At 39.1% G+C, this 14,846-nt stretch overlaps 1 protein-coding gene across 1 annotated transcript in view; it reads left to right on the plus strand.

Annotated features, from left to right (window-relative positions):
• Positions 1-12,055, plus strand: part of ABHD3 (abhydrolase domain containing 3) — a 38,900-nt gene extending 26,845 nt beyond the window's left edge. The window contains exons 6-9 of the mRNA XM_010006918.1: positions 2,122-2,295; positions 2,969-3,017; positions 3,610-3,775; positions 11,488-12,055. Of these exons, the coding sequence (XP_010005220.1) occupies positions 2,122-2,295; positions 2,969-3,017; positions 3,610-3,775; positions 11,488-11,660 (562 nt within the window). The 3' untranslated portion in view covers positions 11,661-12,055. The remainder of the gene's footprint in view (positions 1-2,121; positions 2,296-2,968; positions 3,018-3,609; positions 3,776-11,487) is intronic.
• The last annotated feature ends 2,791 nt before the right edge of the window (positions 12,056-14,846 follow it).

The following is a 14,846-nucleotide window of genomic DNA, read 5'->3' on the forward strand; positions in this document are numbered from 1 at the left end:
TCCCTAGCTCATACCTTTTTGCATGCAAAACATGAAATAACATGATGTGTTGCAAAAACTTGTTTCATTGGAAGTGGTGAAAACAAAAGGAGCATCTGATGAGATTCAATGATGAGATACAGATTTAAAGCACAGTAGTTCTCCAAGGGTGTCCTCATGCATGGTGCACCATTACAGCAGAACTCAGAGAGCCAGGCTGTAGTAGATGAAGCACCAGCTTTTCAGGGCTGAAGGTGCAGTAGAAACTAGCTGTTCTGCTACTGCTGCAAAAGGCCAGTTTGGCCCTTAGTGTCATTTCTGTCCTAGTTTTGGTATAGTGCCTAGTGGCAAAGTCTGTTAGTATGGCATGGAGGTTCTCTTTTTGTTCCTGGCTTTTACTTCATCAACACCACTGGGTGGTTTTAGGCAAAATGTTCCACCTTCCTCCTCCAATGATTTTTTTGGAAGAGAACCACAAAGAGAAAGCATATGCTGAATTTTACAGAAAACTGTAAGAGTCTCTAGTCATCCACATGAGAACTGTTACCATGCTTCAAAATTAATTGGAACATTTGCATGTTTAAAATTAAGCAGTAGTAGAAATCTCACCAGGGGCATATTGTGAAAAACATCCACTTTTCTTAATCTTACAATAGTTTTTATTATCTATTCCTTTTCAAAATTTCCTGCATAGCTATTTTATCTATATAGGACACATCTGTCCAATTAAGAAGAAAAATAAACTGTCACTTCAGAAAGGTGTAAACGTAAATTAAAGCCCACTTGTTCTACTGATCTCCACTATGTCTTATTTTGGAAAGGGACTTTTCTAACATAAAGATTCTTAAACCTTCCCTCTACCTCCTATCTTCTGTGAATTCTGTTAGAGAATTGGCTCCTTCTATTACTGCAACTTTTCTTAAAACTATTTTATGGCTCAGTGTTCTTAGAGCACTGGTGATTCAGTTTTCTCCTTTTTTGTGGTGAGAGGGAACATATGTTACTTACCTCCTGTATGTGCCACAGGTGACTTTCCTTATTTCACTCAACTGTGTGAGCTGATGGCAGGAGCCCACTCCCAAGTGCTGTTTGCTGTTCTTTTCCTGCTGGTTCCTACCAACTGGCAAGTCTTCGGTAATACCAAAGACTGGTTTTCTTTTTGTACTGCTGTCCTATCACCTGCTAAGGTCATGCACAGGGATAATGTCTCTGTGATGGTAGGCTGCTTCATTATGTCTTTCCTAGAAGTTGCTTTCTGCTGAAGTATGGTAGATGAAGCCAAGGCACAGTGTATTGGTGGCCCAGGGAGCTATATTAAGTTGTAGAACTTAATGTTTTGAGTTAAAGGCTTGGTATTGAAATGCTGATTGTAAACTTTGGGGCCTCAGGCAGTAAAATAACTACACTTTTCTGATAGTATTTTTCTTTTATTCTCTTACTGCTATTTTTTCTACACTTGAAGGCTTAGGTACTGGTGAACTCTCCCCATTTCAACTCAACTATACATCAGCAATAGCGACTGTAAATTGTAATTGGTCAGAAAGGCAAGACTTAAGCCATTTATTTGGCTCATAATTTTGTTTAGTTAGTTTTATTCATTAGCTAACACATTCTTTACAAACTTGGTGTTAAAGAGCAGCTGTGTTCTCTCATACATGTGAGGTGAGGTAAAGGCATTACCTTCAACTCAAATGACAGCTTCATGGTGAGGCAGGTGTGCCAGGGATGTCTTGCTTTTGTCAGATTCATCAGAGCAGGAAGACCAAGAGTTTGTAAAGTGGTAAAACTTACTAACAACTTGGAAAGGCCTGTTCCATGAGTAAGATACTTTTATGTGACCTTTTCTTCCCTTCTAGTGATCTAAATATGACTAGTATGTATCTACCTATTTCTAAATGCACTCCTACCCACATCCTACACAGTGCACTTAGTTCCTCTCTGACAGCAGAGAAAGAAAGCAAACTTTATGAGTCATATGTTGATCACAGTGACTACCTTTTAGAAGTATGAGGCACAACTGTAGAGCTGGCAAAATAAACTACTGAAAAGCAAACAAAAAGGTGGCTGATTGTTGTATTTGCTTTAAATTGAAGCGAACAGTTTGATAGTATATATGTTTCTGGTTTTCATTTCTGTTTGTAGGATGCTTCTTTTAAATTACCTGGGCAGAACTGGCAGAGACACTCCTTTAATGGCAGCTGCAATTTTCTCTGCGGGTTGGAATGTTTTTGAATCTGTAGAATCTCTGGAGAAGCCACTAAACTGGCTTCTTTTCAACTATTACTTGACTACTTGTCTACAATCCTCTATCAGCAGGTGAGTTGCCGTCTAAACTATTTAGCAAGGTGGAAGGAAGTTACCATAAGATCTACAGCAGGTATAATAATATTGGCAAAATGAACACTTCACATAGTTGTTCTGTGTGCATTCTTCTGTAAATCTGGAAATCAAAAGGATCTTTGCAAGAAAGGTGATCATTGGTGTGACTAAATTTCTTTGCTCCTCAAGACCAATTCCTCTCCTTGGCACAATAGGACACTTCTATATTTATGGATTAAGTGAATGGACTTTTAAAATTTCTACTACACATGCAAATATTTCCTTTGAGTATATATGAATATAAACTAATTCTTTTCAGCCGATCTCAACTGCAAAAGCATGGAAGGGACTAGTTAATTCTTTGCTTTGAAAAAATAGGGTGCATTTTGTGTTCCCAAATACGTAATTCTCTTTAATTCTTTTATCTTTGGCATCTTTCTCATGGCTTATGCACATTTTTACTATGTTGCTGGATGTGCCTGCATATGAATGAACAATTCTGCTGTTGGATTTCAGGCACGGAACTGGATTTTTAATAGGACAGAATATTAAATCCAAGCATGTTCTTGTTAACAAGCTATTTCTATAATTGTATCTATAAAGCAGAGTATTCTTACATCTGTTTATATAACAAAAACAAACCCTGCAATTTTTCTCTATTTCTTTTTAGGCATAGACAAATGTTGGAGAAATTATTTGATATGGATCTTGTGATGAAGGTATGTGAAAATCACAGAATCACAGAATATTAGGGGTTTGAAGGAACCTCTGAAGATCAGAGTCCAACCTCCCTGCCAGAGCAGGACCAAAAACCACACACAGCTGGGGCAGATGACTCAGAAAGGCATCCAGAAAAGTCTTGAAAGTCTCCAGAGAAAGAAACTCCACAACCTCTCTGGGGAGCCTGTTCCAGTGCTCTGTAACCTTCACAGTAAATAAGTTCTTCCTCATACTGAGGTGGAACTTCTTGTGCTTGAGTTTGAATCCACTGCTCTTCATCCTATCACAGGACACAAGTGAAAACAGCTTGTCCCTGCCCTCTTGATGCTCAGCCCTCATGTATTTATAGACATTAATTAAATCCCCCCTCAGTCTTCTCTCTAGACTGAAAAGCCCCAGGTCTCTCAGCCTTTCCTTGTAAGGCAGGTGTTCCAGTCCCTTAATCATCCTTAATCATAATGTTAATCAGTAGCTCAGAATTAAAGACTAAAATCAGGTATCACATACAAATCAGAAAATGTTACTTCTGCTTTAGCTGGGTGCTGTTTCCCAAACGCTGACATGGTTCCCTATTTGAATTCTGCTCTTCAGGCTAGAACTATTAGAGAATTTGATAAGCAGTTCACCTCAGTCATGTTTGGCTACCGTACAATTGATGATTACTATGAAGATGCCAGCCCATGTCGCAAGCTGAAGTCGGTAGGAATTCCAGTGTTGTGTCTAAACTCTGTGGATGATGTTTTCTCACCAGGTCACGGTAAGTCTAAGCTTTTAAAAATATTTTTATCTGTCTATGGAATTATTAATAAAAACGATAGAGTGTGGAGGTGTGTTTAAATGTTACTTGTATATAAAAAAAACTTGTCCGTATCAAAACCTCCAGGGCTGAATCAGTCTTGCAATTGACTTCAAATGTAAGATGCATAAAAGAGCTGATGATGGAGAGATCTGATTAGTACAGAATGCAGAAGCAGGTGGGGTGGCAATTGTTAGCCCTTAGTAGACTCTTTACAATCAAAAGAAAGAAATATGCAGATTTAGAGTGAGAGTTATCTCACTATGAGGAAGATAGCAGATATGTTGTCCTCCTAGAAGCACCCATTTCTGTTCACCAAGTATGAAGAGAGCCTATAATGAAGAACTTGGATACAGATTCCTGGATTGTAGACATTCAGAGTTCAATGAAACTTTCTGAAAAAGAGTATTTTTTTACTGCCATTTTGCAATCCACTCCCTATAAAGAATGTCTGGGAGTTGCTTGTGAGCTACTAGAAGTAAGCATGCTGAAATTAGTAAGAATCTAACTAGAAGGTGAAGCAGACAAGGGAAAACAGAGTTTTTAGCCATTCTTCACATTTTCTGCAGAACACCTTATCATTACAAACATTCTTTGCTATTGATCCGAAGATCAAGAGCCTGTTTCTGACTGTCTTAAAAAGATGTGATTGTTTCTGTGGTCTGTGTATTGGTTAGAGTGTCTGAGTAAAGAGGGAGAATAAAAGTGGAAAAGTACTATCATGAACAGCTGGTTAAGGGGAGTCTTCAGCAGTGAATACCTGATATCTTTAAATAAAATAATAATAAATAAATAAAGTTCATACACTGGACTTATTTCAGGGATGTTTTCTTATGCCACCACAAGTCAAGATTTTTGTAGAATCAGTCACAGAACCAAAGTGAGTAGGCAAAGAGATTAGAACAACAAATGGAAGAATGAAGGAATTGGAAGAGACTCTGTGTTTGTGTGTGCTGTTTGTGCGCAGATGTACAACACACGAGAAAGATCCACACATTTATGTTACTATTTATAGTTCTAAGACCTGTTAGAGACAGATGGGACACCAAGAAAAAAGGGCCACTCCAATAAAGTGCACTAGAAAAAGTCAGATTCCTTCCTCTCTTGAGCAGCCATCATCCATGCTATGCATGAACAATATGAAGAGGTGACAGACACCTAATATGAAGGAAAAAATTGTGACCCTGGATTAGCCAAACTACCTATCCCTTACATTTCCCAAAACAAAGGCTTAAAAAGTAAGACCTGGTCAAACATAGCAATACTCCTCTAGAATTCCACATCCACCTTCAGCAATTTGTAGTCTAGGGACTTTCTAAGCCAGATTTACTCCCTTTGTACTTACTGTCTTCTGTGGGATTGATTTGATGTTTTTTTTTCTTTGAAATTGCCCAGTTGCTGTTCCTGTCATAAGCATATAATGTCCTCAAAATGAGAATGGATGGGGTCATGACCCTAAAATCAGTGTCCAAATATGAAATCTTGCTGGTGATTCTGAAGCTAATTTTTTATGGGTGACCCCAAGCATGACTTTCCCTCTAGGTGGGTGATCTGCTGTGCTTCTGCAATTAAGTATCTTAGAGAGGGAACAGTAGCTTCACCTCTGTGTTTAGTTTTAGCTCAGTTTGTGGTTTATGATCCTAAGTGAAGTAGTTTACTATGGCAGGAGTAAGCTAGACAGTTAGCACAAGTAAACCAGACAGCATCTCTATCCCTGGAGGATTCGTTAACCTTTTTCAGCCTATTACCACTGGGACTGGGATCTTTGTTAGCTAGATTAAAGGTAGTGCAGATTCTACATCCCTTTGTCTCTTCATTTTAGAATGTAACCTCCAGCTTTTAAGAGCCAACCATTGACTCTGACCCCATGAAATTCAATCTGAACATAAGAAAGCACTTCTTTACTGTGAGGGTGTTCGAATACTGGCATAAAGAGGTTGTGGGGTTTCCATCTAAGGAGATACACAAAATATTATTGGATACAGTCCTGGGCAGCCTGCTCTGGATAACCCTGCCTGAGTAGAGGAGTTGAACTAGATGTTCTCAAGAGGTCTCTTACAGCCTCAACATTTCTGGGATTGTGTTGCTTGACGAGCCAAAACATTGAGTCCCCTAGAGTAGAGCTGTAGCAAATCTCTCCTCTTTTGGAGCTGGTTTTTAAGAGAAACACAACTCTTGGTAAACAGTGGGTTATAGGAGTTGTTTCTTCTATAAGATTAAGTGTGAAACCTATTGTTAGAATGTCTTAGAAGTCTTGCAGTGTAGAGAGGGGTGAAGTAGAACTCCAAGAGATACCTGAAACAAGATGTATTAAAGCCTGTTGCAAAGATTGTCGGTCATCTCTTAGACTCTGACCCTAACCAGCTCTTGTCTGTGAAAATATTGGGGTGGTTAGGCATTTGTTTATTCTTAGTTCACAGAGTTACTGCTGTTGGCTGTGAGCAGTTTACCTTAGAAAGGGCCATCAGGACAACGTTGATTTTCAGCTAATGACATGTCTCTGTATATATCCTTGGCACCTTTCTTGTATGTGATGTGCATCCTCAATGTGAGAAGTTGTGCTGGCAGGAGACATAAGGCACCCTGATTGGCAGCCTAGAAGTTGTCTGCTGCCATCAGCTACTGGAATTCATTCATCCTGACACTCTTGTGGGCTGTTTTATGTTAGCAAATATAAAGGGCTGGTGTTATTCTGGGAGGTGACTTTATTCTGGCAGCTAGCTTGTTTTTTCTGATTAAAAGTTTGTGGACTATGTAAGCCTGTGGCAACCAGAGGCAGTTTCCACTCACAACTGTCTGATGGATTCAAAGCCACAACATTTATTCTAATCCAGACCCCAGTATTTTATTGACATTGGGGACTGGTTATTTCATGCCTCATTTCTCCCAGTAATACCTACCAGCCTTTAATGTACCTTCCACCTCTGTTGTAGATAGCTGTAGTTTCTGACAGCTGGGAAACAGGCCTAGAAAACTCATTAGGGAGAAAGCTGTGCCAGACTTCCTTTGTGTTTATATATCCTTTATAAAACCAGCCACATCTCTCTTCCTATAACAGAGCTTGGGGGATACAAACCCAAGTCTGCTTTGTCATTACACAGTATGGACATAAAGACACTTTACTTAAAAAGTGAAGATGCTGTCTCTGTTGCCTCTTTCTACCTGATCATTTCTTCTCATATAACTTTTTGGTACACTTTGTACTTTGCAGCAATTATTTTTTAATATATTGTGAAAGTGTGCCCTTTGTTCTCAATCCAGTATTAGGAAGAAACAATTCATTTTCAGTCCTTCCTTAATGTTGCTGTTTAAAGTTCATAGAGGTTGACAGCTAATGGATCTGTAGTTTCAATTCTGGAATGCAGTTCTCATATTGCATAATACTAACAAATTAAAACAAATGCTTTTTTCATTGCATGACACTTCTCTCACCATAACTAATTTAAATGAGTCATTGCTTCAGGAAATACGTAATATAACCAAGTCAAGCCCTTTTATTTTGTAAGTGTGGAAAATAAATCAAGATGGAAAGACAGCGTTCATTATCAGTATCACATTTAATTTTTCATCTGAAGTGGCATTTTTCTCCTCAGAGGCTTTAAGCAGCATATTAGGTGTCTGACTTAAATTTCACTAGACTAATGCTTAGCTAATTGCCACTGGTGAGTGTTGTGCCCAAGCTGAAAGCCTGCCCTTGAAGCAAAGTACCATGCCAACTCTCTCTTGAGCCACCGTGCCAATTACGTGTTTCTCTCAAGCTCAGTTATACTTTTTATTGAACTCTCTGAACTTTTTCTGTCCCTCTGAATCCAAACTTAGGAGTAGTTGCTCTTCAGTGTTATTTTGCATCCTATTATGTGAACAGCACAGTTGAATGAAGCTGACTAAATGGCCAGACAGATAACAAGTAGGGTGTAAAGGCCTAAGAAACAGGGAGAAATCAACCAAACAATGGAACAGAAAGTCTGACAGCAGTGACTTATTTAAGGCAACAGTGCTTCACATGTGCACATGCACATACGTATTTACATTGTGGTTCTGTGATCACAAATAACAGGTCTGTGCCTACTGGATCAAACAGTACAGATTTTGGTCTGTTCAAACGTTAAGTTTGTAACGAGGTTACATGTGGACAAAAATGAACAGTAGTATCTTTTGTCATGCCACCTAGAGTGGCATGTCTATCCTAGAGTGTATCACATCCAGTGCTCCATTCATGTGCCCTTTACAGTGCAAAAAGGGCACTGTTTTTTTGCACTGTTTGCGTTGTGAGTTTATTTGTGGATGGCTAACAGGCCCTAGAAACAGCTTTGAGAAAAATACCACACCACTGCCAAGCCTAATTTGCATTTTGGCACTGGAGAGCAACACAGCATTTTAAACTGTCTCCTGAGAAGCTGCAGAGCAAGAAACTCCATTGGGAAGGAATTATACAAATGGTGACCCAACTGTATCAAGACTGACTATGCCAAGGGCAGGCTCTTCTGTTCGCCACAGGGGAGCTAAGAGCAGAGAGGTACCAGCAGGTCTAACTTGGCACTTGCTAAAAATCCTCACTGCAGATGGAAGCAAATGACTGCATATTCAGCACTGTGCTGCAGCTTGTGGTAAGAGCAATGATCTGTGGCATAATTCTGCTGTAAATGTATGTTAGTTATAATAGGGAGAACTTCAGGATGGGGAAGATGACTTCTGTGAAGACCTATGTGTGGCTTGCACCTTACCTGGCACAGAAGATAACCAGCATCCTGGTGCTGGTAGGCTTGTAGGACAGAGCTGCTGTAGCTGTTTGGAGGCAGGCAGCATGTAGCACCTACTGCAGTATTTCCAGTCAGTTTGGGAACTAAAAATTAACCACCAACGAACTTATTATGGAGGTATCATTATGTTGGCAACCTCTGAATCATAGGTGTGCAGACATGACAGCAAGCCTTGCCTGTAAGGGCTTCACCAGCTGAGCTGGCACAGCAGAGCAGACATTTACTGTCATCTTCCTTCCACACCCCCAGCAAAGCAGTTTCTCATCAGGAAAGGATAATTCTCTCTATGCTTTGACAGTAGTCAGACAACAACCATCAAGTTTTTTCACAATTTTAGCTAGAGAAGAATATGTTCAGATCAGTATGCAGCTGATCCTGAATCCATTAGGATCAATGGAGTTCTTATGTTACCTCTGTTTTTTGGAGATCAAGTCTGTCTCTCCTCACACACTCCTCCCCATACCCTTGCATCTAATCCTATGAATTAGTCCCCACAGTGATCAGGGAAACAGCTGCAGAACAGCCATGGAAAGTGTGTTTCACTGCCTGAAGCTGGAGTGGGGGACTTGGGCTTGAGTCTGATCCCTAGTTCTTTATCAGCCTTCTGTTTAACGTGGCCTACATGCTACTAGAGGGAAGAGGAGCAGATGGCTTGGTACAGATAAGTGGGCAAATTCCCATGCAGTTGGCAGAAGCTCACATGAATCATAGCTACTGTCTTGTACGCTGCATTGTATTTATCCACGGAATCCAAGGGAGGCAGAGCTGAAATTGTTGGGCAGATTAACTTGGGCAAAACTCCAGACAAGTGCTTGCTGAGTCTGGAGTCTGAAAATGATGCATGTGTTGGATTCCAAGAAATAACACATTGTTTTCTGCATTTCTTGTTTTCAGCCTCTGCTATTTCCCAGTCAAGGCTGGCAGGCCCTAGGCTTTTATTTCATTAGCTTTTTTTTTTTCAGTCTTGCCTCAGCATACTTTAAAAGGCCCAGATACTGCATATAGTGTTTTCAGTTTTTCAGCTGAAGAAGAATAAAGGAGAGACAGTGAAGAGCATGGTTTCTTCGACCTAGTAAAGAATCAAAATGCTGGAATTACTAAATGCTGGAATCTATAAACTACTTAAATGCATGCAATTTCGAAAGGAGGGAGAGAGTGAGAGAAATTAAATAGCACTGAATAGCAAAGAATTTCACATTCTCTGCAAGAGAATCCCATTGCTGTCTGGAGCTCAGTCTGTGCTCCATTCAGGGCACAGTCCATTACCTTATGTTATGTGCAGGAACCTTAGAACACAGCATTCATAAAAGACACTAACCCTGCCATTAATATGGTTATTTTAGCATCCATGCTGAGGTCGTGGAGTGGAACAGAGCATATTGTTGAAGACACTGCAGGGAAGGGCCTCTGAGGCTCAGACTGCTTCTCTGGCTCCACAGGTCCAGTGCTTCTGCCCTGATCTATTTTAAGTTGCACATTTGTTCACCACAGTCATTGCATTTGAGATCTCCTGTGACATTCTCTGGCTGTGGGTCCTTCTTTGGCCAAGGAGTGGGTGCTGTGCTGCTTCTCTAGTTGCTGAAAGTGAAGGCAGATCTGCACCTGAAGCACACACAGCAGCAACTCTGCCAGCACCCAACTGCAAGTCGGGAACTTGGGTAGTGATAGGCAGGCATAATGGCTATTCAAGGGTAACTTGAGATAGCAAAAGTATAAAGTGGTTAAGGAATACAGACTTCTGGAAATAGAATTGAATGGTGGGTATCTCTGCAAGAAGTTCAGTCAGAAAGGGATGTTGGACAACTAAACCCCCACCCGAGTGAACCTGATTAAAAATCTCCCTTCAAAAATACTTTTAAATGAAGCAGCAATAGAAATCCTGGAAATTACTTGCTAAATTGTGTTGCAGTGCTGCGGCATTTTTATTTAGCAGCTTATGACCTAGAATTAGGAATTTTTTCTTGTGGAATCATAACTGGTTTTAGATGATGCAGTGGCATTCATGCTGCTCCCTTCAATCTGGACAAAGCATGTCTTCTTTTGCTATTGTTTTTTCTGTCAATTCTGAGTAGTCAAAAAATATGCATGAATTTTATTTGTTTCCCTTCCATTAGGTTTATAGTTTGAAAACTGGAACTCTAAAAGGCATTCTTAAGGGAAATTTATTGAGATTTCTGCTTGTTTAGGAGTAAATAATTATTACATCAAAAGCACAAACACCACAATTCCTTATGGAATGGAATGTTGCTCCAATGTTGTGTCAAACAGATCATATGATAATAGTGTCATATCCCACCACGCTAAAATACCATTCATGAAGTCTTATGCATGTCAGGTTGTGCTAACTGAACTACCCAGGTGCTAGCATTGATTAAGACCCACATTTCTGCATATTCAAATACGATGCACTGCAGTCTCCCTTTCTGCACATTTTGAGATCAGCAGGTGCCTCAGGTGCAGTTCATGGATGACTTTCAGCTACCTATAGGCTGTCAGTGAGTCTCCTACAAAAAGAATGGGATTCACAATTGAGGTCCAAGTTCCTTGGTATTCCCAAAGTTGAATATTGCAACACAGGTTAACAACTACAGGCATGATTGTCCTTTCACTTCCACTATTTATACCAAAATGTAAATATGCATTAACATGGGTGCTGTTCCATCAGTGGGACTGAAAGAGAGATGAAGTCGAGTGATTTCTGAAGCTTTTACACAGACAAGGTGAGTTAATGATGAAGGGAGAAAGGCTTCTAATACAGCTATGGTTCTACATCCTGCAGTCCATTAATGCAAATGTTAATATTGTGCATATTTATTCCTATACAAGATGAGAACCATTTAAGAGAAATTATCCAGAGGCTGGCATTTCATAGAAAAATAAGGACTTACATTTTTTCTTCTACTCTCTTTATAGCTATACCCATAGAAACTGCCAAACAAAATGCAAACATTGCTTTGGTTCTGACTTCATGTGGAGGCCATATTGGTTTTCTGGAAGGCATATGGCCAAGGAAGTGCACTTACATGGACAGAGTCTTCAAGCAGTTTGTGCAAGCGATGTTTGAGCACGGAAACAAAATCATGTAGCTTTGGACCAGGATTACAGCACAATGGCACATTCTGACAAGGGCAGTTAAGCTTAATGCACAGATTTTAACTCCTGTTAAGCCAGCAAGTGGATAAAGTCCATTACTACATGCAAAAATATTTTTTGCCTAAGATTTTGTAGCAAGAAACTAAATATTATGTTGTCACTTTTGTATTTTTTTTTAATATGCCTTACTAAGAATGACTTTACATGAAACTGAATTCTGCATACATCAAATTGCACTTAACCAAAACCATCAAGTAAACAGAATATAATTCCTCAGGATTCTAATTTAAACCAGTACATATTTAGGAGACTTAATTTAGATGGCTTTTAATATAGAATGGCAAAATTCAAAATAGCATATATTACCCTGTCACACATAATAAGTTGGCCCACTCTTCAGGGCACTGCTGGTCAAAAATCTTACAATACAAAAACAAAATGGGGAGGGAACACAAAGAAGCACTGTATCTTCAATTAAGTCAAATTTTCAGCATGTTATTCCATAGCATTAGATTGATACCTGCTTCTGCTGTTCTATCCTGAGAGTAGTCAGATTTAGGGCTAGTTATTGTTTTTTAAACTATGTCAATGCCATACTTGTCTTACATGATTATTTTTTAAACAGCTAATTTATAGTGTTTACATATAACCAAAATATTTCTTTAAAACAGTACTGTAATAACTTATGTAATTAAAAGACATCTTGCATTTCAAAGTTCATGTGAAGCTGGGTGTTGCCATATATGTGAAACATACTTCATATAACTGATAGAATAATTAAGTTTATCTGTTGTGTTTATTTTACCCTGCAAGCACATTTCAGTTTTAAAGAATAAACATTAGAACATCAGGAAATTATTATATAATCTGCTTTAAATTAAAGAAAATAAAATTAAAAATCAGAACCCTTTGTCTCTGCTACTGTTTCAGATAATTTCTAAAAAGAACATACTAAACTCTTTAAAGAAAGCTGGGAGCTGGGGTGGGTGGTCAACCCAAGTCTCTCTGGTTTGTTAATATGATCATTTGTCAGCACTTGAGCAATAGGTTGTCAAATCATTGAAGCCTTTGCAAGTGATTTCTGCCCTAGGACTTACACGTCTGAGGGTCTGACTGAGGCATCACTGTTCTCCTCAGCCCTGAAACAAGAGTGAGAGCCAATGTGAGATCCTTGAGGAAAAAGGACAGTTGGACAGAATGTAAATTGAAACTGTTGGGAAGCTCTAATTTAGGACATATCAAAATTTTTAGAAAGGCTTTTAAGCAGCTTCTGTGGAGCTGCCACCTTGTGCTGATCACTGATTTAGGCCCGGCTACACAAGATAAGACAGAAAAGATGCCTTTGCATTTTTATTTTTATCTTTCAAGCAGGGTCAGCACAAGAAAAAAATGCAGATAAAAAAGCAAGTCAGGTCTTTTGTCTCAAGCACTACGTGAACAGTCCTCTTGCAAGGCATGTTTCCTAGTAACAGCAAAGGAAGAACAAAAATACTTTTTGTCTTTAGAAAAAGAAATTGGGACATGCCATATGAAAGCTAGCTTTGTAAGGTGCAAGTTTAAATAGAAACTAGTAAATGCTTTCAAATTGTGAATTCTCAGACAAGCATTGGCTCTTCCCCAAATAATAAAACCTAAATTATTTTTCTCTCATAAGGAAAATGAGAAAATTGACTTGCAAAAGCAAAACATAATGTTGTGCATGTTACTACTGGAAGTCAGCATAATAGTAGGGTGCCTTATTCTCACATTAATTTCCAGTTTTAATGTTCATACAAAACCAATAAGCAATAAACATTGTATTAAGCGTTATATTTTTTTTGTTTGGGTACAGTACTGTTCAACACTCAGCATCAAATATCAATAAATGTAAAACTACTTATATTTAAAGCACTCCTTACTGTTTAAATAAAAGTAACACGATTAATGGCAGAATTTCTGTCTCTGCACTTATTTCATTCAGATCTGATCCCATATACAAATTCCACTGAGACATTTCTCTTTCAAGCAAATGTCTATAAAGTTCAGACTTTTTCCTCCAAATATGGAGTGCTTTTCCTTAGGGGAAATGCATTTCCATTAGGGAAAATGCATTCTTCAAAGCACAGTGTGCAAAGTGGCAACAATCAACTTCTACTATGGATATTATCAAGCTTATCCAGTCAAATTTTCTAAAACACATGAGGTAGACACCTCAGTTCTTGCAGGGGACACACAAGCTAGCAAACAAGTTTAAGGCATTTCTTGCTGTCTATTATCTTTGTACCTTGTAGACAGAGTTTCACCAGTCAATCAAAATACAGACTCCAGGATTCAATTCAACTCTATTAAATGTGAATTCATGGTGCCTTTATTTGGCTTTTCATGTGATCTTAAGTATTTACACAGCAACAGGGATATGAAATGTTGAAGGTGGGAGAAAACAATTAGTTACCAATGTAGTCATTACTGGAAAGATGGAGAATAATGAAAATGAAATTCCAAGTCACAAAGCTTGCGAACACCTTTTAACTTTCTTCCTGGTTCAGAATCACCTAGCAGTCAGAGCAGACCTCCAGAGATTGTCCAAGCCCCTTATCAAAGCAGTTGTCCTACATGCCAACTGCACAGGAATTTCATAGAGGAACTGCCATTTTTCACCCATAACTCATACAGCTACCTGGCTCATGCCAACAACTCAAGACCTGCCAGGAAGAGGCCTTTTAGTCCTGCATGTGCTGCTCATGAGCAAGCACATCCCAGGCCACTTCAGCTCAATGCACCATCACCCTGAGGAAATAAAAAAGAAAAAAAAGAGGAAACATTAATTCCCCGAGTTGCTGTCACAACAGGCACCCTTCAGCCTGAGCCATGTGCTGTGGTTCTTATCCCAGGATGCCAGCTGGTCAAAAAGAGCCCTATAATGCTCAAGGCAATCAAGAAGAAAGATGAAAGTATAAAAAAGCTGGATCCCTTCCTCACAATAGGCTAGCAATGCTTCTTGCTAGCCAGGAAAATACCTCCCTGCAGCCAATCTACAGTAGAATATCCTAGCAATGTTTGTTTTGGTCTTGTTTTGTTGTTTTTTTTAAATTTTCCCTCCAACAAAATAAAGGAAAAACCTGCTAAATGCCTGAGCAGCCACAACAGCCAGCAGTTCTTCGTTAGCAAACACCTCTTCCTCTGAAGGATCCTGTTTCTCT

This window comes from Chaetura pelagica, unplaced genomic scaffold (assembly GCF_000747805.2).
Source record: "Chaetura pelagica isolate M959 unplaced genomic scaffold, ChaPel_1.0 scaffold109, whole genome shotgun sequence".
NCBI lineage: Eukaryota > Metazoa > Chordata > Aves > Apodiformes > Apodidae > Chaetura > Chaetura pelagica.